The sequence below is a fragment of the Gadus morhua genome, chromosome 4 (assembly GCF_902167405.1).
Source record: "Gadus morhua chromosome 4, gadMor3.0, whole genome shotgun sequence".
Taxonomy (NCBI): domain Eukaryota; kingdom Metazoa; phylum Chordata; class Actinopteri; order Gadiformes; family Gadidae; genus Gadus; species Gadus morhua.
The window spans coordinates 7,326,515-7,349,273 of NC_044051.1; the positions used below are offsets into that span (position 1 = coordinate 7,326,515).

General features: G+C 50.1%; 1 protein-coding gene across 10 annotated transcripts in view; it reads left to right on the plus strand.

The window, feature by feature from the left end:
• Nucleotides 1-7,449: 7,449 nt before the first annotated feature.
• Nucleotides 7,450-22,759, plus strand: part of LOC115541817 (pleckstrin homology domain-containing family A member 5) — a 100,147-nt gene continuing 84,837 nt past the window's right edge. For all 10 annotated transcript variants that reach the window (XM_030353681.1, XM_030353671.1, XM_030353672.1 and 7 more), the window contains exons 1-3: nt 7,450-7,609; nt 7,724-7,800; nt 8,850-8,907. In XM_030353681.1, the coding sequence (XP_030209541.1) occupies nt 7,518-7,609; nt 7,724-7,800; nt 8,850-8,907 (227 nt within the window). In that variant the 5' untranslated portion in view covers nt 7,450-7,517. The remainder of the gene's footprint in view (nt 7,610-7,723; nt 7,801-8,849; nt 8,908-22,759) is intronic.

The window sequence follows — 22,759 nt, forward strand, 5'->3', positions numbered from 1 at the left end:
AGCATCACTCCTCCTGCTCCTCCTCACCTCCTTCCTCCTTCTCCTCCTCTAGCATCAGTCTTCCTTTTCCTTCGCTAGCATCGCTCCTCCTGCTCCCCCTCACATCGCTCCTCCTTCTCCTCCTCTAGCCTCGCTCCTCCTCCAGATGGGAGGAGGCGCCAGGCTTCCTGTGTGAGAGCCCCAGCCCCCCTCCAGAGCCTCAGAGCAGAGATACGCTCAGTGTTACCAGCCGCCGCCTGGCGGAGGATCAGGCCGTCGATCCAGGATCCGAGCGCCACACATGGAAACACTTGCATCACTTTATGGCATACGTTTCATCAAAACACTCTCCGCTTATTTCATCTATGCGCTCCAGTGGTCCGCGACCGCACCTCTCCTAACGTCTTGAAGGCTGGACCAAAACAACTCTGTGTGTACGGGGGGGGGGGGGGGGGGGGGGGGGGGGGGGGGCCTGGAGTGAGGCTTTCTGAGCAGGCCGATGCAGACTCTAATGACTTTGTTTCTTTTTTTGGTCCGTTTCACTCCGGGCTGCTGCCGCTCGCTCCCTGGTTCAAACTCTGATTCAACCGCAGCTCTGGATGTCCGCCGGGCAGCAGTCGGGTGCGCCTTCTCCTCAACAGCTTCCGCAAAAAGACTCAAGACTCACTTTTTCAGTGAAACCCCCCCCCACCCCCACCCCCCCCCCCCCTCCAAGAGCACACACCTGGCCTCTCAAACCAGACCACACAAACCTGGCCCCTCAAAACCAGAGCACACACTTGACCTCAAGTTATTATTAGACCAGAGAGAGAGAGAGAGAGAGAGAGAGAGAGAGAGAGAGGGAGGTGCAATTCGCCCTCAGCTGTCCGGTGGCCTTCTTCAACAGCAAACAAGCGCGCACACGCTTGCACTCCCTCTCTCTCATTCACACTCACACACCCCTCGCACTCTCACACACTCCCCCCCCCCCCCCCCCCCCCCCCTCTCTCTCTCTCACTAACACACACACACACACACACACACACACACACACACACACACACACACACACAGACGCCCCTTCTCTCTCACACGGACATGGACACAAACACACACACACGCACACACACACACACACACACACAGATCAATAAAAACAAACTTGGTATTTAGTTGCATTGACATTCCTGCCCCCCCCCCCTCTCTCTGTGACACACTCGGCCGGTCTAGTCTCTCTCTACCTCTCACTCTGTCACACGCACACAGACACACACACACACACACACACACACACACACACACACACACACACACACACACACACACACACACACACATACGCTTGGACACACATAGACATACATACATTGGCACACACACACACACACACACACACACACACACACACACACACACACACACACACACACACACACACACACACACACACACACAGACACACACACAGTGTTTACCAGAGTGGGGGGCATGGTGATAAATGACTAGGCCTGTCCGTCACCCCGCCCGCGCGCCCAGCCCTCCCACTCTGCCAAGCAGCACCCAGTGTTTAACTGGGAAATGAAGGGGTCCCTCCCTGTCAATCAATCGCAGAGATGTATATCATGGGCTGGAAGAGGGCGGGTTTCCAGGGAACCGGGTGGGCTGTCATATCGAGACACACTCTCTCCTTTCTAACCAGGACACCGAGGTGACCTGATTTCAACCCATAGATTCATATCGTCGCACAGAATTGCGGGTTTCATTATCGTATAATTATTATTCGTATTATATGAATCATTATATAAATGAATCAGAATCAGAATCAGAGTTACGTTTAGTACACACGAGTACAATTATTATGCTTGGTACCTCAACACACATGGTAGCTACAATACAATATAAAGTAAATAGATACATTTAGTTTAAAAAATATATATAATAAGTAAGAAAAATAAGTAACAGCTGCTGTAAATGCTGCTGTTTATTATTGTTGCTGCTTTTCCTGTATCCATTACCGAAATGTGTGTATAATATTTCATGGTGTTAGTGCATGTTGCTGTTTACTGTTTAAAATGCAGACGTAGTCTCTAATCTAAACAGGAGCCCACGCTGGGGAACGTCCCTCTAATCTAAACAGGGGGCCATGCTGGGGAACGTCCCTCTAATCTAAACAGGAGCCCACGCTGGTGAACGTCCCTCTAATGTCCCCTAACAAACCCACGCCTATAGCAGCCTGCGCTGTGCAGGGACCAACTCCTTAGAACAAAGACCTTGTGCGCTAGCTACAAGCTAGTGGCATATATCCCTTCTCCATGTCGTGAGCACGTTATTAGCATGTTGTAAGCATGTCATTAGCTTGTCGTTAGCATGTTGATAGCTAGGCGTTAGCCGCATTTTAGAATCAGGTTCAAAGCGGTTACAGTAAGAGAAGAGAAGTACACAAAGACAGAAACACCACATCCAGTGTGTGATGTCTGTGATAAGCGCTGACGACGATTTTTTTCCAAACCCTCTTCGTCATTCAAATGGAGACGGCATTGTGGCGAAATCCTGATGCAGTGAAGACAGACTGCTGATTGGAGGGATGTGGTTAATGACCAGGACACAATTAGCGAAGTGAAAGAGAGAAGTGTGTCTGTTTTTGTGTGCGTGTGCGGGTGTGTGTGCCTGTGTGTGTGTGTGTGTGTGCGCATGCGTGCGTGTGTGTGTGTGTGTGTGTGTGTGTGTGGGACAGCAGACAGGAGTGTGACATTGATGCAACTTCTTTGTGGGTGCAGTAAATGCAATTTTTTGTTTGATGTTAACGTTGGATATTCATTCTGTATTCTGTAGATACTGTATATATAAGATATATAAGATAATTAAAACAATCACAATGAACAGTTTGGCCAACAATATGTTTAATACTAAGGATGTTGTTACATGTCGGAGCATTAAATAAGGTAGTTCTACTGTTCTACTACATGTTTTAGTAGTTTACTTACTTTAGATGACGTAAAGAGTTCAACTTGTTGAACAGGTTGACTTTGGCAGCGACCGCCACATTTGTTGAAATCTCCGCTCTCCACTCGCAAAGTGGAGGCATCGGTTACCATGACGACGCCCGTCTGACCCGGCAGGGGTCCATCGACCCAGTCTGTAAACAGGAAGGACCACCCTTCCTGGTCAGATGTTGTCTGACCGGTCGTTCACTGTGCAGGCAGAATGGAGAGTAAGAGGCAGATAAATAATATCAATGATTAAACTGTATCCCCAGCCAGAGGCCCTATCTCTGCTGCCTGCCTCCGTAGTTCACATCAGACTCAGAATCCTGACTGACATGCAGCCTGCTGTTGAAGAGGATTTGCTGATGAGTGACTCTCTTGTATTCTGAGTAGTTACAGAAGACAGAGCAGAAGCCATTTTGAAAGTCATTAAGCGACTTGTTTTCTGATTACTGCAGTGGCAGAGGGAGGAGGGGGAGGGGGAGATCGAGAAACCCTGGATCAGGTAATGGACTGGGCCGAGGGGAGAGGTAAAAAAAAGACTGGAATGGATTCAATCCACTCCAGAGGTTAAGGAATCCAGTCTACCGGAACAGCGTTTAAACACAGAAGATCAAAACTCAGAGAGGGAGTGTGTTTCAGGACAGAGGAGGGGAGAGTAAAGGCTTAGTTATGGTTCCACCTCGACGCAACGCATGGGGGTTTAAGCACCCATTACGTCTTGGCGTCCTTGCGTCCACCGCAAGGGCCTGACGTGCCTCCCAAAATGTTTAACCTCGCGTCGAGGCGATGCAGCAGCAAGGGCTGTGATTGTCCTGCTCACTAAAACCTAACGCAGAAACTGAACAAAATCAAGACTGCGCAAAGTGTTTGCGTGGTCACACTGCGTTGCGTCGACGTCCAACCATAACCAAGGGTGTGTGGGCAGAAGTAACACTTTAGCCCATGTCTGTAGTAGGGACACCATGAGGTACAGACTCTGTGGCCTATGTACAGTTCACCTAGAATCTGCATAGCCTCCACCTTACCCCCCCCCCCTACTCATCCCTTCTTTTGATTCATGGCCCACATAATGAGTATTGGGCCCAGTGAGGGCACCCTCCCTAAATCCCAGGACAAAGCTCCGACCCTTAGAGCCGACAAGGTGTATTTAGGAATAATAAGCTTGGTTACATAAGGCCTCCATGAATAATGTCTCCATACTGTTTGATGTCCTTGAACAACATAATGTGCTGGGAGTGGGACAAACATTAGCCTGACATCGTCACACCAATTCAGAATGCGTTTTTAGCCTGGAACCTCTCTCCATCTCCAACAGGCACAGACCAGCATGCCTCTGGAGGCATCTGGAAAGACCTCCGGCCAATCAGAGCCATGCAACGGTGCGGCACATCAGCGGCAGCCATCTTGTTTGTTTATGAAAATGCCTCCGCGGCCTGCTCAGTCGTCATATCAAACCCGCCCCCCATTGGATACATGGACGTGATTGGCCTGAACATAGCACATGGTACGGATGTGTAAACAAATATGTTAATGAATGATTCAATAACAAAGAGTTGGCTGAGTCCCTAAGCCTCCAAACCAGACTCATTATGGTCAGGAGAGGTCAAGGGCCCCCCCTGGGGCCAGCTGGCCGGCGGGCTGCAGACTCAGTAGGCAGGTCCATAGCGTTAAAACTACTGATTTAAATCTATCCTTTGAGAAGTGACCTACTTGTCCTCTGCAGTAAGAACAATATCACATCTCATAATCAGACACCAGCCCGGGCTTCGGGCCAGACCATTTCATTAAAAAATGTTTGCACAATAGTTGTAAAAGTGTTGCTCTTTTGTCCTGAGATAGCGCCACCTCACCTCACACCTACTCTGACAGAGTGTGTTAACCTTACATGGTGCACGGTGTCACCCGAAGTCCTGCTGTTTGTATATATATATAGATACAGCCCTCATCAATAGCCTGAATCTATTGATTTAAATTGTATCCTTTGAGAAGGGACACACATGTCTGCTGCCGTACAAACAACATCACATCCCAAAATCTGATTTTAAACGATTTTTATTTAAAACGATTTATTTACACAACAGTCGTCAAGGTTGGCCTGATTGTCCGCGGGACTGCCTCCTCAACCCTCACCTATTCTGACAGCGTGCATTAGCCCGACATTGTGCACGGTGTCACCCGAGGTCCTGCTGTTTATATATATAGATACAACCCTCCCAAGGGTGTGGTTAGAGGCCCTGGGGTCGGTGTTAAAGGGCAGAATCCTGCTCCATTATGCATGCAGGGCCCAGTGAGCTTGTGTGCTTGTCTGCCAGCGAGTGACGAGAGCAAGCGATTCATTCCCCTGCAGTGTGCGAGCGGCAAATCAAACGGGACACGTCTGACCTGCCATGGAGCAAAGTCATCTTACCCGGTGATCCTGCGTTGGGCATCCATAAAGGACGCCACTGATGTGGGAGGGTTCTGATCACACGCCGGACATGTCCTCACCCCCTTCCTCTGATCGTCGAAGATCGCACGCTGTTCAGAGACATCGTCAACACATGAATATTTGATTCCCCTCATTTCTTTCATGTTTAAAAAGTACAAACGTAAAGTTGTTTAAAGTTGTGTACTTGTCTAATTTTCATAGGGGGATTTTGTTAAAGCGAGAGAGGGGGCCCACTTCTTCAATAGCTCTGCCAAAAGACAGGAAAATACATGCAGAAGACTTAGTTTAAGTATATCTCTTAAAAACATAATTCATATCCTTTTACATCAATTTCCGATGTGGCTTGTTGCAGCTCAGTAATGCTGTTATTGATAACCAATGCATCAGCAAAGTAATATCACACATTTTTTCATCTCAAAGGGACTGGTCCGAGCCAGGGTCTGAAAACCACTGCTCTGCATCAGGTGTGTTGATGGGAGATTTTCCAATTAAGGACGGGAGCGATTAGTGTGCACGTTAATGTGAGCGTCGGTTAGCATCTGTTAGCACCCGTGCTCATCCAGCCTTCTGGCCGACCGAGGGCAGCTCTGCTGTGGCTGCAGACAGGCGGCTAATCGGCTAACAGCCCGTCCTGGAGACAGGGGCTTAGTCATTAGACCGGGGTCATCATGGGGGGCCTCCTGGGGGGTCCCGACAGACCGGCACACGCACGCACGCACACACACACACAGAAACATACACACAATCGATGCAAACACACGCGCGCACACACACACACACACACACACACACACACACACAGACACACACACACACACACACACACAGACACACACACACACACTCACACACAATGAACGTATTATGATGGATGTGTGTGGTTTCTACTTCTGTTTAAAGCAGTTTTTCGGGGCCTGCTGTTTGAATTTTCTTAAATATGTAATAACTTAACAATGCAGTTAAATGATCATATCTCTGTAATTAAGAGGCTATAATGTAAATGTGGGGAATGTACTCTAATCTATGGGTACTACGGAGCCTTGGAAACAGCTCAATCAAATGAATTCAATGCATGTTTAATTGCTTTCATCACCGCCAGTGTGTAAGATGCTAATCCCTCTTATGAACTTTTGTCAGAATTAGAGTGGTGTATGCGTGTGCCCGTGTGTGTGTGTGTGTGTGTGTGTGTGTGTGTGGTCGGGTGTGGAGCAGGTTCTAGAATTATGCAGGACTTAAGCCACCCCCATCTTACCTCTGACCTGGCGTGTGTGTGCTTCCATGTTGTGTGCGTGCATCCATGCGTGTGTGTATGTGAGAGCGTGTGGTCTGGTCTCTCCTGTTGTTGGAAACTTTAGCTCGTGTTTGTCGCGTGTATGAGGTCATCCTGCGTGTTGCGGTGCGGTGTTTTGCTTGGGTCTTGGTCTGAGCCTTCTTAACTGTGAGCCGCTCGGAGCCTCGAGACGGACGCGATAAGATCACAGACACCAGATGGCGGCCGAAACACACGCGCGCATACACGCACGGACACACACAAACGAACGCAAACACGCACGAACGGACACACACACACACACACACACACACACACACACACACACACACACACACACACACACACACACTTTAATATATTTTAATAGAATATAATTCAGCATTTACTACATTTGCTTTAATAGAAGAAGAGGATGGTAGGATTTCAATGGAAAAAATCGGTGACATTTTGAATGTTTTATTTGAGTTGACTTTTAAATGGTGTAAAATGCGCTGAAATCGTTATAGGAACGGCCGTCCCTAAAATGTAAATATACAATTGTACTCAAATAAAAGGTTCAAAATTTCACCGATCTTTTGGATAGATGGATTAAACGGTTCCACCACAACATGTCTAAACACACACACAAAACACACAACCTTACTGCCAGTTTGGCAAAACGGCGAGCAAACCGGAAAAGCGAGCCCCCCTCTCGGGAAGACGGATTGGTAAAGTCTCAATCCCGCAGGCGCGCCCCCGCTCCAGAGGTTCCTATGCGCGCGGCCAGTTGCCAGGGTTTCCGCGCGCGCGCCACAGTCGCCACGGAACCGCGCGCCCCAGTCACCGCGCCGCTGTGTAGTAGCAGCAGCGCGAGCAGCAGCGTCGGTTAGATATGGCGGCGGACCCGCACCCCGACTGGCTCGCCCGCCTGCCGTCTTCGTGGAGTTACGGAGTGACTCGGGACGGACGGATATTCTTCATCAAGTAAATATCTCTCGGATAGCAGCGCATGGATGTGTATTGGCTCTTCTTTCGATCATTTTTCCCCCCTCCATTTTGGTTCACCTTCTTCCTCCCCCTCCGTTTCTTTACCAACAGCGAAGAAGCCAAAAGTACAACCTGGCTGCATCCCGTTACCGGAGAGGCCGTCATCACCGGCCACCGGAACACGCCAGGTAACCACCGCGGTGGAGCCCAGAACCCCCGCGGTCACACACGCCTCCTCCTGGGGTCGTTTTCCTGACGAACCGGCGGGGAACGGGAGACTTTGCACTCCGAAACGCGAGAAGAAGAAACAATGTTGGCGCTCTGCAGCAGCAACAGCCTCCTCTGCCGCGCGCAGCGCGCGGGCTCATTTGGAGCGGTAGCTCGCGGTCGCAAAGTGAGCGTGTGAGCCATCGATCAGAGGAGCTCGGGCCGATCAGCGTGCGGTGAGGAGCCCGAGCCGATCAGAGGACCGCGCGCGCAAAGATAGCGATCAGAAGAGCCTGCGTTCGCAGAGCCATCGATCAGAGGAGTCCCGCGCGCAGCGCGCGCGGTGCTCCTCTGATCGATAGATCGCGGTCACTTTGCGACACACTTTTAAAAGTTCCGTCACGTAGCGGGCTAGGTGTAGCCGGCCTCACCGCGCATGACCCGCCCGCGGTGACATCTGACACGGTTCTCCTCGGCGTCTTCTCAATGGGTCGCCGCCCACGCTGATGTTGTGACAGCTCAAGATGCGTTGTCTGGTCGCATCGTTTGATTGGGAAAAAAATAGCTTTTTGTGTTATTGAGCCCCCCAATGGCGCCTTTGGGGTCCCTTCTCCGTGCAGGACCGATATTCTGCAAAGGCGAATCGTAAAAACACACACAACACAACGATAGCAGAGCGAGATACGCGGGTGTAACGCAATCAGCTCGCACCATCTCTGCATGCAAAAAAGGGTTCCAGCCCGTTTAGATGGAGAGAGGATTGAGTCCCGTTCATAATGTGGGAAACACACATCATCCTACTACGGATAAAGACACACAAGGGGTGTGTGTGTGTGTGTGTGTGTGTGTGTGTGTGTGTGTGTGTGTGTGTGTGTGTGTGTGTGTCCGTCCGCAGCTATCAGCGTCGCATCGGTCAACAGCTGCTTATGTTTTTGCTTCTCGTTGGCGTTTTTTTTCTTCCTTTTTCTCACAGCGCACATTTTGTCTCCCCCTCCCTCCCTCCCTCCCTTCTCCCCCCTGCCTCTCGCAGATCTACCGACGGGATGGGAGGAAGGATACACGTTCGAGGGCGCGCGCTGCTTCATCAAGTGAGTGAATCTTAATGAGATGGGGGGGGGGGGGGGGGTCGTGTGGGAGCCCCTCACTTGGTCTCTGTCTCTGCCTCAGAGAGCTCGCTTTGTTTGGATCGAGCCCCAGTGATTTCCCCTTGTCACACAAATCATGTGGCACACGTGCACAGATACACATGCACTTGCGCCCACACACACGCACAGACCTAGCCCTTCCCGGACACACACTACACCTGTGTGCTGCTGCCACTAAAGGAAAGCCATGCCCAGCCTCAACTCCTCTCTGCACTCTCTCTGGTCGCTCCCACTGTCTCTCTCTAGCTCTTTCTGTCTTTTCCAGTCTCTCTCTCTCTCTCTCTCTCTCTCTCTCTCTCTCTCTCTCTCTCTCTCTCTCTCTCTCTCTCTCTCTCTCTCTCTCTCTCTCTCTCTCTCTCTCTCTCTCTCTCTCTCTCTCAGGGGAGGGAGGGAGGTTGGCTGCCAGGAGGACATTAGTTTAGACTGTGACTCAACCTGCGCCGAACAGGCTCTACTTGTTAACGTGTGTGCGAGAGAGAGAGACAGTCTCTGTGTGTGACAGAGCTTCTGTAGATTTATCGGCGCCAGCTTCTTGTGTACGTTCAAATTTTGTGGACCTGTGTGACTACAAAAAATGCCCTGCAGCACACACTCACAAACAAACACTCACTCACAAACATCTTCACCACAAACTCGCACTAACGCAACGCACAGACTTGAAACAACATAATATCGCCTTTTAGGTGATTTATTTTGATAGCTTCTCCACTTTGTTGGTTTTTTATCAGTGGCCATTTTAAGACTAGAGACTGACACATATGGGGGGCTAATATAGCCGTTCTATAAATAGCCTCGAACCACTGCTCCATGCACCACTGTGCACAAACACGCGCACACACAGTCATATAGCTCCGCCGATAAAAGCAACACATTACGTTTTCCCCAAGTTGAGGAACTGCAATGTTGGCAAGTAGATTCCGTCTCTTCGCAGCTGCACGGCGACCTTAAATCAATCAGTGTCACCAATGCACGACGGGCCTATCTTTGCATCATTGATATGATCTGGTAGTCATGCACATGCAACAGATGCACGCCTCCTGTATTTATGGAAAGGTATTCCAGATCACAGCCATCCACATACGCCTCCTAATGCTGCTGTAGAGCGATCGTATCCTTGTCAGACACAGACATAAACCGCACTAATGATGGGGACTGCGTGTTGTCCAAAAAGCAAAAAAGCCAGCGATGCCTCATCCGGTCGTTGCGTAACGGCTTCTCTTGACCACAATGAGCCGCGTTGGACTCCAGCAACAACCGCTGTCTTGTGTGCAGGAGAATGTGGGGAGGCCAGCATTCTGCACAATCTCCTCGCAGCCTTTTGCATTCCTCCCAAATACCTCGCTGGTCAGCCGCAGCTCCGCTCTGCACAGGCAGGGCCCTCTTCCTCAGTTGGGGAGAGCGTTCGGCCCGCCCTGCCCTTCTCTGCAGCCTCCTCTGGGTCGGAGAGGGGTTCACGACCTTTGACCTCAGAGACCCTACTTCCCCCCCTCCTGTTTCAAGGCGTTTTGGTGCAGCTGCGGCGGCATGTGGCTCAGTTGCTAGTTCGATCCCCTGCTCCTCCTAGCTGAGTGTAGAAGGGTCCTTGAGCAAGACACCTCACCCCTGACTGCTCCAGCCGAGGCTGGCTGTTGCCTTGCATGGTTGACACCGCCGTCGGTGTGTGAATGTGTGCATGATGAACGGATGAATCTTGGGCAATGTTGTAAAGCGTTTTGAGTTGCCACTGGTTAGAAAAGCACTGTATAAATGCAGTTGATTTGCCATTGCTGCCTCCACGCTGGGGCTCTGCACTCAGTTCAGAGTGTTCTTGTTCCTTGGCGTTGTAAGAGATTTCGAAAGTTTTCACTGTGAAACGTGCTCAACGCTTTCACCCTTTGACCGCAGATGACCTGCCCTTCTCCATGAGAACCGGCCCTTCTAGTGAGCCCCACACTCACAGCTGAATGGAGGTCTGTGTGTGTGTTGCATGAGGAGGTAATTACACTCTAGACGGTATTAAACCCTGTCCTCGTGCCGGTTGAGGCAGTACTACAGCGTCATGCCCTTCAAGGTCAACATCGGACCGCGTCCTTGTTTGTCTGACCTCACCGGTCCAGACAACCATCCCGTAATGAGCTTGGCAGGGAGTGATGTCATCGAGAGCTCGGAGGGAAACATCACACTCGGCATCTTTTCTAAGACACCTAGTTCAAAAAAAAAAAAAAACTGCCTGCAAACATTGACTCGGATTGCACCGGAAAAAATAGCTGGTCAATATTTTCGCGATGCGGAGTAGATGTTGCAGACTGCGAGATTTTCCCAGCTCGTGTATGAGGCGGGCCCCTGGAGTGCGTTTAATAGAAAGTAGCTGACGGTTCATCTCCGGGGCCCGGAGCTAGGGAGGAGCGGACGGGGGGGAAGCTAGTTTGGGCTGTTGATGAGTGGTAGCATCGCGTTCGTTTGTCTCTTGTCCCACATTGGTTACTGGAATCGCATTGTTATGGAGCCGTTTTTAAAGAGGCTGTCCGGAGCCTGGTTAGCTTAGCATCTCTTCAGCTGGTTTGTTGCTCAGAACATGGCACGGGGACTCGCCAGGCCGTAGTCACAGATCAGGTTTTAGATTTGAGATCCCCCCCCCCCCCCCCCCCACCCCGATGTGAATCACATGTTGTGATGAGCTACAGGGATGTTATGAACATGTTATTCACACATTGTGACGACTGACGACTAACAGCGATGTGATTCACATGTTGTGATGAGCTACAGGTATGTTATCCACACGTTGTGATTCTATTCACATGTTTTGATGTTATTCACATGTGGTGATGAGCATTTGAGGGATTTTATTCACAAGTTGTGATGAGCTATAGGGTTGTTATTCGAGTTATGAGTGTGTCTGATTGGAGTTGACGGCTGAAAGAAACTTTTACCTTTTATTCTGTGTGTGTGTGTGTGTGTGTGTGTGTGTGTGTCTGTGTGAGAGAGAGCCGACTGCAGAGTGTGTGTGTGCGTGCGTGCGTGCGAGTGCAGTGATCCTCAACAGAAGGTCCTGCTCTGCTGACACTTAAGTCTCCGCCTGACTGAACCCAAACCTGAACCCCGACTTCTCTCCTTCTCTCTCCCCTGCCATCGCCTCCGGTTTCAGTGCTTGTTTTTATTCTCTTCTGTTTTTCTTGTCTGATCCTTCTCCTCTCCTCCCCTTCGTCTCCCTTCTCCCCCCTCCCCTCCGTCTCCTCTTCCTCCTCTCCCCCTCCCCTCAATCTCTCCTCTTCCTCTCCTCTCCCCCACTCCTCTGTCTCTCCTCTCCACCACTCCCTCCCCCCCTCCTTTCCCCCCTCCTCTCCCCCTTCCTCTCCATCGCTTCTCTCCCCCCCCCCCCCCCTCCCTCTTCCTCCTCTCCTCCTCCTCCTCCTCCCCCTGTCTTGTGACATCATCCTCATCATCTTCCTCATCAGTGGGCTGGCCGGCTCCCAGAGGCCACAACCTGATCCAGCTAACGCATCAGAGCCCTGAGACGGCAATCCTGGCCGACACACACTTGGCCCCGCCTCCTCCCCCCAACACACACACACACACACGCGCGTACGCACAGACACACACAATGGCGCCCCCCCATTCATCAACCGCTTGGCTTGTGTTATTGTGGCTCAGCAGTTCTAATTCACGCTGCCCTGGCTGGGTCCTACTCAGACCCAGCTGATGCACGTACACAGATACACGTACACAGATACACGTACACACACACACACACACACGCACGCACGCACGCACGCACGCACGCACGCACGCGCGCACGCACGCGCCCACAAACACTCCTTGACATCACTGTGATAGAGGATGCTCTCTGATGTTTCTTGTGGGACGGTTCTGTTATGTCGAAACACACGTTGATGACAGGCGTCCTGCCGCGTTGGCTGACGATCCGGTTCTGTGGCTTTTGTAGGATGGGTTCAGACGAGATTTGAGTTCAGACGTTGGACTGTTATTTGAGTGTCGCTAACTGCTGGTGTTAAGTGTTTGTCGCTAGCATTCTTGTCAATTTGTCCACCGTCCCTTTTTGACAACCGGCAATTTACAATTTTAAACAAATTCTTGTCTGTTGTCGGACAGCCTTACCCAATTCCTAACAGCGTGATGTATTTCACAATTTAGAGAAGTATGTTCAATTAAATGAACAGAATCAGAATCGCTTTTTGGGTAATTCTTGAAACATGGCCTGACATTTGGAGCCAGGTGGGGGCTGGCCTGTTGCTCAGTAGGTGGAGCAGGCTGGCTGGTAATCGGAAGGTTGCTAGTTCGATCCCCGGCTCCTCCTAGCTCAGTGTCGAGGTGTCCCTGAGCAAGACGCCTCACCCTGACTGACCCCGACGAGCTGGCCGTCTGTCGCCTGGCATGGCTGACACCGCCGTGAATGTGTGCATTAATGGTTGAATGGTAACATTGTAAAGCGCATTGAGCGGCGACTGGTTAGAAAAGCGCTGTATTAATGCAGTCCATTTACCATTGTGGTGGGGGTGAGGGTGGCGCGTCGGGAGCCTGGGGTGGAGGTGGTGGTGAGGGTGGAGGCTGGCGAAATCAATTAAGACGCGCTGCAGACGTCCTTCCTGAAACCTGATTTATGGGGAGAAGGAAAACAACACCGAAGGCTATCGATCAATAACCCCGGACCGCGGCCCGCCAGCCGGCCTTATCCCCTGGCACCAGAGGAGCACATGGGGGCAGACATTCAACTGGCTCCGCAGCTTTATTTATAGGGAAATCAATAAACAAAAAGAAACAGAGACACACCTCCAGTGAAACATATGCTAGTTGCCATGGCTACGGGGCGTCACATGATCTATGAGTCCCGGTTACCCCCACAAACCGTCACACGCAGGCCGCTGTCCACGCATTCTCTGGCCCTGGGTTTGTATAGTCTCGGGTTTTTTGCTCAAGGATGCCATGTCAGTCTAGCCGGCATGTGCAAATTAGTGAACCAGCAACCCTCCAGTTTCAGATGACCCACTCAGCTTAGAACCTAGAACCTAGAGCCATGTGACTCATCACAACACACACACCAGTTGCCCATGCATTTGAAGTGGTGTGCTGTCGTGCAGTCCACAGCAAGGGAGCATATGAGCAAACGTATATGTGCTAACGTTTGCTAACTAACATCAGGATGCCTATGAGGCTGCCCTGCTGATCGTGTGTTAACGCATGCTAACTATCAAGCTGCATGCAACGGGACACGAATGATGCCGCCCTCCTGTTAGTGTGCTAACTAGTAGCTTGACAGAGGGGGCGGGGGGGGGGGGGGGGGGGTAGAAAATGACACGTCCAGCAGTGTGTCTGCGCGTGTTTGACATTTGTGATTGCTGTGTTTTGGGTTGGAGACTCCAACACTAAAGTGGGTCATTGTCTGGGTGGGGCCGCAGTAATGATATATTGTTCCCTTCTCAAGACACTGTGGACTCGAGTCCTTCCACACCACAGTGTGGAAGAACTCGAGCCGGCCGCTCTCCGTTCCCCGTCTTAAATGGGACACCCGTTTTTAAAGCGTGTCAATGTTTAATGAAGCTCTTAATTATTGAACACATCACACATCACGTCTGCAGCGTCTGGGCGGCGACACCAAAGTGGCAGACAGGCCATTATGCAACATATGACTTGGTTCACGTCCGTTATTTATGACTCATGAACCTGTTGAAGCTGACTAAGAGAGCGCTACACCGGTCGATGTTCTGATCGGGACCTCGTATGAGAACCTGGGAAGGAGCTGGAGAAGGAGTTTAATGAGGAATGGCTGATTGTGTCAAGCTGTGTGGAGACAGGAGGACGGAGTCGTTTATCACTTGTGTTTACTGTGATGCTGACATGACGATGATGTCAGCCGGATTCATTTGAAGGGCTGAGCGCACACACACACACACGCATACACATACACATACACACACACACACACACACACACACACACACACACACACAGCTGCTGTTTGCTAACAAACTTAATCCCCTCGTGTCTGTTGTTCAAAACATCAAACCCAAACTTAAAATAGTAATGTTCTGGTAATACATCACCATTATCTATTGAAGGAAGAAACTTTCCTCCCTAGATATTTAAACAACATTGCATGCATTTTCGTGGATAAAATATTCACAAGATATTGTAATCCCTTTGCCTTGGGTCTTCATTTGTTCAGAACACACGCACGCACACGCACACGCACACGCACACGCACACACACACTGACTGAATAAAGGAAAGCTGACAGATCTAGGATACTTTGTGAGTAATGAGTCATTAACTACCCTCTCCTCTGATTGGCTCTGTGATGAGTGTTGTCACCGATTCAACAACTTAAATGAGTGACTTTCTGTGGCAATAATTCTAGAGAACTTACAGTATTATAAACCATTGGTGAACAAAAAACTCATTTTGAAGTAGACCGACCCGTGACCAAATTATGGAAAGCGTACAAAATAAATGTCACAACAAAATCTTATTTCTAGAACAGCACTAGTGATATTGGCCCAGAAGTGCGCTGGGTGAATCTATTCTTAACTGTGATAAGCTTCAACATGTTGCAGTTTTGTTGATGGGGATAAGTGGGGGATGCTGTGTGCTTCATATGCTAACACACAGGTTTAGCATATCCAGGTGTCAGTTTAAGTAATTACACTCGTTTGAAACGGAGTGGAGATGAATAAAAAATGCCACTTAAAATAAAATGTATATATTTTAAACTTTACTCTTTATATCTTTCGAGAGCTACTCTTTTTTGGAATTGGGTCATCGTGTGATCAGTCTGTTTACTTCCAAACACAATTTGGTTTCCTCAGTTTCATATTATTCTATTATCTCTTCCAGCCCTGGTTTAGAAAAAGCAGCAGTTGTTATGGTTTGGATTTGACTGTTTGATCAACTTCCTCAGTGTGTGAGCCAAAGGTGACATCACCCCCCCCACCCCTCCCCCTCCCTCCCTGTGTGTCTCCCTGATGGGTGTGTTTGTCTGTCTGTCTGTCTGTCTGAGGTCGGCTCTCACTTCACCTGAGCCCTTCTGAAAACAGTGGAGATGGCCACCAAACGAGTTAGTTGGCTCCTAGCCCGCTCTCATAGCTATCAGGTCACTTACCAGTGGTTAACCCCTGACTGACGAGTCAACCACTAGTTTGGGTCCGGACACCCAGGAAAACGGGCTGTAAATGTTGGGTGTAGAAAGCCTGTTGAGAGGAATGCTCGTTAGCGCAACAAAGGGGTGGATCCAGCGGGCATAGCATTAACACGGACCTACACAGCCGGGCTTTCACTGGTGTCTGAACCAGGAAGAGATCAGTACACAAACGCACGCAGCATTATCCATGCCTCGAATTCACCTCCCCATGACTCCTCCCTCCAGCCGTCTGCCAACAGGAACGGCTTTGACCTGTGATTGGCCCTGATACTTCCTCCTCATGAGCACCGTTGACCTGGGATTGGCCCTGATACGTCCTCCTCAGAAACGTTGACCTTTGATTGGCCCTGATGCACAAGCATTAGGAGACACAAATTTACATTAAAATTCAGGGCAATCAGCAGACGCTATAATTTGAAGAGATTTACAATATGTTCTTTTGTCAGAAGAAAGAGAAACAACAATATATCGCTGTCGGTACAGTAAGGATGTTCATACAACCAAGTGCCAAGCACTAACAATAGCTAGGTGAACCCATTCCCTGTATACAACACAGATAGCTAGGCTAAGATGCTACAGCGAGCTAAGTACTATTTTTAAGTGTCAGAAAGTACAACATACAATAAGTGCGTACATTAAGAGTCAGGACATGCAATAAGTACGTACAATCAGTGCGTAAGAGGGTTGTGGGGTTGTGATGGGACAGTTGAGACGTTCTCCCCGTCTCAGTGCGTGAGAACAGGAGTTTAGGAGAGTGTTTGAGACTGTTTTTCTAAGCCAGCTGCAGAGGGGGCGTTCTCCACGTTCAACCTAGATTACCTCACCATGGGACCCGGTGCGGGACAGAAGCTCTCGGAACTATTTAGTCACGAGTGTGGCTCGTTCATCACCGTTGGTTAAGGAGCAAAGGTCGTCACTCTGCCGTCTTGTGACGCGTCAAAAGGCCTCCCCCCCCCGTGACATCGGACGACAGGGGGAATTAAGACTTGATGTCCCCGTCTGTCTCTGTCTCCGGCTGGCTGCCCTGTGTGTCCACTGTGTAGCGCGCTCCATCTCTGGAGGGGCTGAATATTGATGAGGGGTGTAATCAAGCAACGGCACACACACACGCACACACACAGACAAAAACACACACACACACACACACACACACACACACACACACACACACACTGTCAAACGTCTCGGGGATTATGGATTGAAAGTAAGACAACAAACGTCTTCTTTTGAGCCAACTTTTGTGCTCTCTGAAGTCAGAAGCACATATTGACTGAGCACAGCGCAGCCGTGCGTGAGACACACTCCCCCCGCAACCGGGACGGCCAGCCCTCAAACCGACGCTCCGTCTAATTACTCACAGATCAGCAGATCCTCTTCTGCAAAGACCCCTTCTGACTCACTCTGACGGGGCTGGCAGGCTGCACTGCTTCAATGTCTCTCGCCCCCCTCGCTCTCTCTGGCTCTGATGTATTGACAAATGCTCTGATTCTACAGAGTCATGAGTTATGAGGGAGACATTTGGACCGGAGACGAGTCCCGCCTTTTTAGCACGCTTGTGTTAACTGTGGTCCTGACATGATGACGTCCTCCAGATTCATTTGAGGGGCTGAACTGCCACACACACACACACACACACACACACACACACACACACACACACACACACACACACACACACACACACACACACACACACACACACACACGACCACTCTGGCTAGCTTCTTGTTTAAGGAGGTCCACTCTGTCCACGTCAGGTTCCAGTGTTTCTAACTATTGATTATAGCTCAACATAGTTTTTTCCGAAGCCTATTTCTTTTACTGAAATAAAGTGCATTCTGGAGCAGTGGGTGACTGGTCGTGGAATAATACCGTCTGGGATCCGAGACAATGAACAGGAAAGGCTTAACACATTTCTTACTCTCATTTTCTTCAACTCAATAGGCAGATCCGTCGATTAATAACCAACTCCCCCCCCAGTGCCCCCCATAGAAGGTGTGAATACAAATGTGGGATTATACTTCTGCATCGAGCGTGGCTCTTGCTCCATCGGTGTTGTATTGATGGGTCGCGTCCTGACGGTCCTCTTACTTTCTTATCGTCACCGAGAGCGTGGAGACTCACGTTGTTGCCACGGCAGCTATTCCACACAGGGGTATGAATGAAGCTTGACTGTGGAAACCACCCAGCTGGATAAGGATATTATAAGATTCACCTTGGCTCACGTCTACATTAGAAGACATTGAGCTAACTAACATGGCCGCTGTGTCGGTATTCCTGTAAAAACACAGAAGGCATAGTGCTAACCTGGCCGCTGGATTGGTATTCCTGTGAAGACATGGAGCTAACGTGGCCTCTCGGTCGGTATTCCTGTGAAGAGAGTCTTATCTTGCTCTGAAATCCCCTTTTTACCAACACTTTATTCACAGGTGACAAAGCAAACAACAGACTATACAGAACAACACCGGCTGCAGACAGTACAGGCAAATAAAACAATGACCTTTGCAGCGAATGTGCATCTGTGTAAAGTCAGCAGGTCAGAACTATGCTGCAGAACAACTACAAAACCTCATGTTGTTGCTTATGTCAGAGAGCTACCAGCGTGACGGAATATTAATATGGAGCTGGATCTTCAGCTGACCTCTTTGTGTGTGTGTGTGTGTGTGTGTGTCTGTGTGTTTGTGTGTGTGTGGGTGTTCATGTGTGTCTCTGTGTGCGTCTGCATGTGTGTCTGTGTGTTTTTGTTATCTCTGCACCTTTTTATATTCATGTGCTATGCCTCAGTATCTCTTTCCCGTTTACTCTCCCTCTCCTCCCCTCTGTCTCTCTCCTGGTATTCTCTGTGTGCTTAGTGTTAGTTTCTCTCATGTGCTCTCATTCATTCTCCTACACTTCGGCGGCTGGCCTGATGTGTGCCGTACCCAACGAGCCCTTTTACGACTCATTTAGGCTTTGAAAAGCTTTCCTCTGCTGCCATTCTTCCATCCTTCTTGCGTTCTACAGGCATTCTGCCGAGCCAATGGAAAGCAGGGGCTGTCGTGTTATCAAAACAAAGATTAAAACATTTGCATCGTCACGTCGGCCACTCCTGAGATCATCCATTGGTAAACACTATTTTGTGACTCAATGGATTTTATTGCAGGAAAAACAGCCAAATATGTTCTTCCCAGATCTGGTGTTGGGATGTGACCGTGCTCCATAGGGAAGCGGCCGTTCCGCTGGCGGGCTGCGGAGTAAATCAGACGTCAGGGACGGGGATGGAGGAGGGGGATGACTTTGAATGACCTCTCCTGGGGAACACCATTCGTTATACTCAGCATCCGAGGTGGAGCGGAAGAAAACGTGTGTGTGTGTGTGTGTGTGTGTGTGTGTGTTCCGGGGGTGTTTAATGTCTGTGTGTGTGTGTGTCGGGGGTGTTTACTGTGTGTTAGCCAGTGTGATGTGTTCCCATCCCCCCCCAAAATTCATCTGAGATTAATTTATCTCGCTCTCTCCCTCCACACCTCTCTGAACCACTAGTGTGTGCGTGTGTGTATGCATGTCCAAGCGTTTCTGCGTGTGTGTGTGTGTGTCCTGTCCAAGTGTGCAGTCCGGTATCCCTGTAGACAAATAAGAAGGCAAATTGATTCCTCTGTGAATCATGAGAGACGGCGAGTGTGGAAGCTAATGTCTGCCAGACCCGTGCGCGTCTCACACTTTAGCTTCTTCCTAAGCGGCTATGCTAACCTTAAGCGTTGCTAATGTAATGAATTTTCTCGAGTGTCTCTGGGGTCTGACGCAGCAGTTCTCTCGACCCCAGCGCCCGATTCAGCTTTGCACGCACGTATGTGCCCGTACTGGATGTCTGTGCTCGTAAATTAAAGCGTTGATGATTTAAAGCCGATGAAGACGTCCACAGGAAGTGAGATCACAGGTTCCCAGAGGAAGTCCACATCGTCTGTTTCCTCTCCGACCGTCCTTGCGAGCGTCTAGAGAGCCCATCGCTGTAATCACCGGTCAGCCCAGGGCACGCATGCACGCACACACGCATGCACGCACACACGCATGCAAACGCATACACGCACGCACGCATACGCACAACTGCATCGTTCAGTTGATGCTGTGTGCGTATTGGCGGTTGTCGTTCAGCCAAGAAACACAGATTAACGCCAAAACACACACAAAGCAACCGAATACACAGAAACACTACTGTAATATTGGACTTAATGTACGCACTTATTGTATGGTAATGGTATACGTCCTTGCACTTTAAAATAGTACTTAGCTATCTTTGAAGTATATGGGGATTGGGTTACTGATATATTGTTGTTTCTCTTTCTTCTGACAAAAGTACTTATTGTCAGTCGCTTCAGATCGAGACGTCTGCTCAATGCCCTGACTGTAAATATGGGTTTCTTCATGATAACCGTCACATTGAATCCCCATCCATCACTTTAGACACCTCTCACACACACACACACACACACACACACACACACACACACACACACACACACACACACACACACACACACACACACACACACACACACAGTGTAACAGACCCACCTGTCCTCCAAAGTGAGTGATCAGAGTCTGCTGCATCCCACGCTGTGAACCTCAGTGTTCTCTGTTGTCCTGCTGAGAGGTATCAAACCGTACGTCCAGACGCGGTTACGACCGCCTGGACACACCGCCCGAGACTCACCGGCCGATCGGCCATCAATCTCCCCGTTCAATAAATACGCCGCGTGTTTAGCGACCGCTGTGCCGCCGCCGCCGCCGCCGCCGTGCGGGCCGGTGTAATGGAAGCTTGAGATATTGATCAGACACGCGAGCAGTGAGACGTGGCCGTTGTTTTACTGCAGGGATTTAACTAGGCCTGCATAGAGGAGAGATACAGACATCTAGGAGGGGGGGGGGGGGGGGGAGTACACACACACACACACACACACACACACACACACACACACACACACACACACACACCCTTAGATGTATACAAGGACAAGGAAACACTCTTACACACACCTGCACCGGCTCCACGCAGACACACACTCTGTCACATAAAGACACAAACACATGGTCTAGTTTGCCAGCATTTCCGAATATTATTAACAATATTACCACTTTGTCAATTGCCTGGGTTAACGACACAATGAACGCACGTCAAACAACACAGAAAATATAATATTTTCCTTGTACCTCTGTGTAGCCCCACCCATCCAACCAACCTCTTCCCCCTCTCCTTCAATCATTCTTCTCTCACTTTCCATCCACCTCTCCGTTTCCTGTCTCTCTCTCTCTCCCTCCATCCTCTGTTCACCTCTCCTCTCCCTCTCTCTGCCCCTCTCCTCTCAGTTCATCATCCTCTCCACGCCCACCCTGTTCCCCCTCTCCCTCCACCCTCTCCCCCCTCCTCGTCCCTGGGTCTCCGGTCCAGAGTGCCCTGGCCTGGTTGCCGGCGGCCCTACGCTGCTCCAGTCAGGGTGATTGGTAGCGCTACAACACACGTAGCCGCAAGGCCAGGTGTGATTAATGCGGCGCCGGGCTCCGCTGGTTCTGGAAGGAGCCGGACTTTACTGCTGCGTAGGCTATTACTCTCCCGCTCTGCCATCTGCTCTGTCTGCTCTCACTCCCCCTCCCTCTTACCGCCCCGGTGTACTTTAAAACGACACCGCAATGTCGTGTTTGTGGAACCGGCTGTGGGCAGGCGGGTCCGGGCGGCATGTGGCTCTGGAGGCGGAGCGGGGTTGGCTGGTCACCGGAGGGTTGCTAGTTTGATTACCCGCCGCCTCCTAGCGCGGTGTCGAGGTGCCCCTGAGCAGGACACCTCACCCCGACTGCTCTCGACGAGCTGGCTGTCGCCTTGCATGGCTGACTCCGCCGTCGGTCTGTGAATGGGTGATGGTTGGGCAATATTGTAAGGCGCTTTGAGCGGCCACTGGTTAGAAAAGCATCGTATAAGAACAGGAGCTGCTTGACTTAACCCTAAACCTAACACCGCCGCCTCCCGGGAGTTTTACAACCAGGGTCCTGCCGGATCAGGAGGCTAACATATGAGCCACTACGAGGTGGATGGCCTTGGGAGACACTCTGTCTCTCTCTCTCTCTCTCTCTCTGTCTCTCCCTCTTCTGTCGCTTTCTCTCTCTGTCTCTGTCTCCTTCCTTTTTCTCACTCTCTCTTTCTCTTTCTCCCTTTGTCTCTGGCTCGCTATCTCCATATCTCTCCATCTATTGATCTCCTTCCATTCCTTCTCTATTCTGTTCCTGTTATCCCTTCTGTGTCCTGTCTTTAACCTCTCATCTCATTAAGATTTTACTCATTCACTCTTTCTATTGTCTCGTTCTCTCTCTGCCTCTCTCCTCTCCTCCCTCTCTCTTCCTCATTTTCCTTCTTTCTCTCTCTCTCTCTCTCTCTGTCTCTTTATTCTCCCTCTTCTCTTTCTCCGTATCCTCTCTCCCTCCCTCTCAATCCTAGAGCTCATCTCCCATATGAGGATAAAGAGCAGACCGATAGGTAATCTACTCGCCAGGCTGCCCAGGATTACAGTGATCTGTGATCCGGAGTGTATCTGTATGCATGAGTGTCTGTTGTGCCAAGCCGCTATAACATTCACTCAGTCCAATACTGGCTCTGTCAACACGCTAATGTTCACAATCTGCTTTCTGGAAAATGAGAGT